The sequence below is a fragment of the Phalaenopsis equestris genome, unplaced genomic scaffold (genome assembly GCF_001263595.1).
Source record: "Phalaenopsis equestris unplaced genomic scaffold, ASM126359v1 Scaffold000002, whole genome shotgun sequence".
Lineage (NCBI taxonomy): Eukaryota > Viridiplantae > Streptophyta > Magnoliopsida > Asparagales > Orchidaceae > Phalaenopsis > Phalaenopsis equestris.
Window position 1 is genome coordinate 40476802 of NW_018164444.1, and position 2039 is coordinate 40478840.

The 2039-nt window shown below is 42.5% G+C and overlaps 1 protein-coding gene across 1 annotated transcript; it reads right to left on the bottom strand.

Annotated features, from left to right (window-relative positions):
- Nucleotides 1–881: 881 nt before the first annotated feature.
- On the bottom strand, nucleotides 882–1672 carry LOC110039287 (probable calcium-binding protein CML41). Its single transcript, XM_020744296.1, has one exon. It carries the CDS (start codon nucleotides 1628–1630, stop codon nucleotides 1076–1078), a length of 555 nt encoding a protein of 184 aa, XP_020599955.1. The 5' UTR covers nucleotides 1631–1672; the 3' UTR covers nucleotides 882–1075.
- Between the last annotated feature and the right edge of the window lie 367 nt (nucleotides 1673–2039).

A 2039-nucleotide genomic window follows, 5' to 3' on the forward strand; every position in this document is an offset into this window, starting at 1 on the left:
GGGGCGACACATGTCAAGTGAGCCCCACCGCAATACAATGACATTGACCAATATTAAGAACGGTGGGGCTCACTTGACACGTGGTGCCCCACCATTGGACTCCGAATGCATCCGAGTCCCTATGTAATATTTTTTCTTCATGAGGAGGGAGGAGAACTAGAAGCTTGAGGAAAAGCTTGAAGTTTTGAGAAGCAGTTGAGGTCCAGCATCACTCCAACTGCTATCGACCACAATCGACCATAGTCGACCAACACCAATCACCGTCAACCGCCATCTGTCGGCCACCACCAATCGCTATTAGTCTCCTTTTGTTCCATGCTACAAGTTCATCCGCATGTCTGCATTGTAACTTGGGACTTGGGAGACCTTATAACCCTCTCCCGTCTATGAGACAATTGACTGTATATGTAATATCTAGTTTATAGTGAATTTCTTGATTCGGCTCAGGTCCCGTGCTTTTTTCCTTTCACGAGTTTTTCATGCAAAAACTTATTGTGTTTTTACTAGCTATTTTCTTTCAACTGTATTGAATTCTCATGCAATGTTAATATGACAATCCATTACTCTTACGGGTTACAAATTTTTTAGTACATCAAATATTATTTTCTCCCTTTTCCAGTAAATATTTTCTCTCTTTTCCAATAAAGAAGCTCACACATCAACGAAATCCTACCTATAGAATAAAGCCCGATTGGGTGGCTCCCTTCACACCCCTACTTATGATTAACAACTTTTATTCTCCATCAAAGAGAAGCTTATGCTAAAAAAAAAACAGAAAGCTAAAAATAGTATTTTAAATAATATAATTCAGTACGAATTATACATTAATTAGCTAATAAATAATACTGAAAAATAGTAAACAAAATACTGATATATTCGGTTGGAGAAAAATTTACGTACGTAAGATTTTTGTAGAGCTGCATACATCAGATATTATTCAAAGCGTATTGCGGGATTATAGGTAAGTTATAGAGATGTTAAAAAGGTATAACGTGAATATAACACCCAACACCCTCCGAATAATCTTTGATATACACAGCTCTACAAACTTCTTCCGTACACAAAATTTTCTCCCTCACTTGGTCATCATGATCTTAAACTCCCAAAAATCCAAACCCCCATCCCCATCCAAATCAAACGGCTTTATCATCGCCTCGCAATCCTTGACGGTCCGATCCTCCCCCAGCCGCCGAATAAAAACCCTCTGCAACCCCGCCGGCGATATCCTCCCCGACCCTTTCTCCTCCTCAAACTCCTCAAAAGCTCGCCGGAGCTCCTCCTCGCTCTCCTCCTCCGCCGTCATCATCGCAACGAAGTCGTTGAAGCCGATTAGCCCATCGCCGTCGATATCGAGCCCCGCCAACGCTGCGGAGGTTTGTTCCGGCTTGAAGTGCTCCGATCCGCCGTCGGATGAGAAGATGGAACGGAGCTCGTCGGCGGAGAGTTTTCCGTCGTGGTTGGCGTCGAAGAGGTGGAAGATTTGGCGGAGGTGTTGGGTTTTGGTTTTGAGGCGAAGGGGGGATGGTTTGGGGGAGGATGCAGAGTGGCGGAGGAAGGGTGGGAGAGTGATTTTGAACTTTTTGCGGGGATTGGGGGATTTGGGGGAGGGTTTCCTGGTTGGGGAAGACATTGCGGTGATGCAGGGGGAGCATAAACGATGATTTAAATAGAAAATTTTTGGACAGCAACACTGGAAAAATATTTTAGTATTGCGTGCTTACGAAGATTATTTGGGTATTAGAGGGGTTATCTCGTTGTTACTGAAGCTAATAATTCCAATAACTTCACAAAATCCTCGAATAACATGAAAAGAGATGAGTGTCAAACCGCATAATGTATTGGTAGATTATTAGAAGATTATTGAGATGTTATCGGGTTAATGTTGTGAAAAACGACGACAATAAAACGAAAAATGGAACAGTAAAATTGCACGCAGAAAAACATCAGAGCAACACACAAATTTACGTGGTTCGGCAAATTTGCCTACGTTCACGGAGCTGCAGAGGATTTTATATTTTCTAGGAATTACACCATCGAGC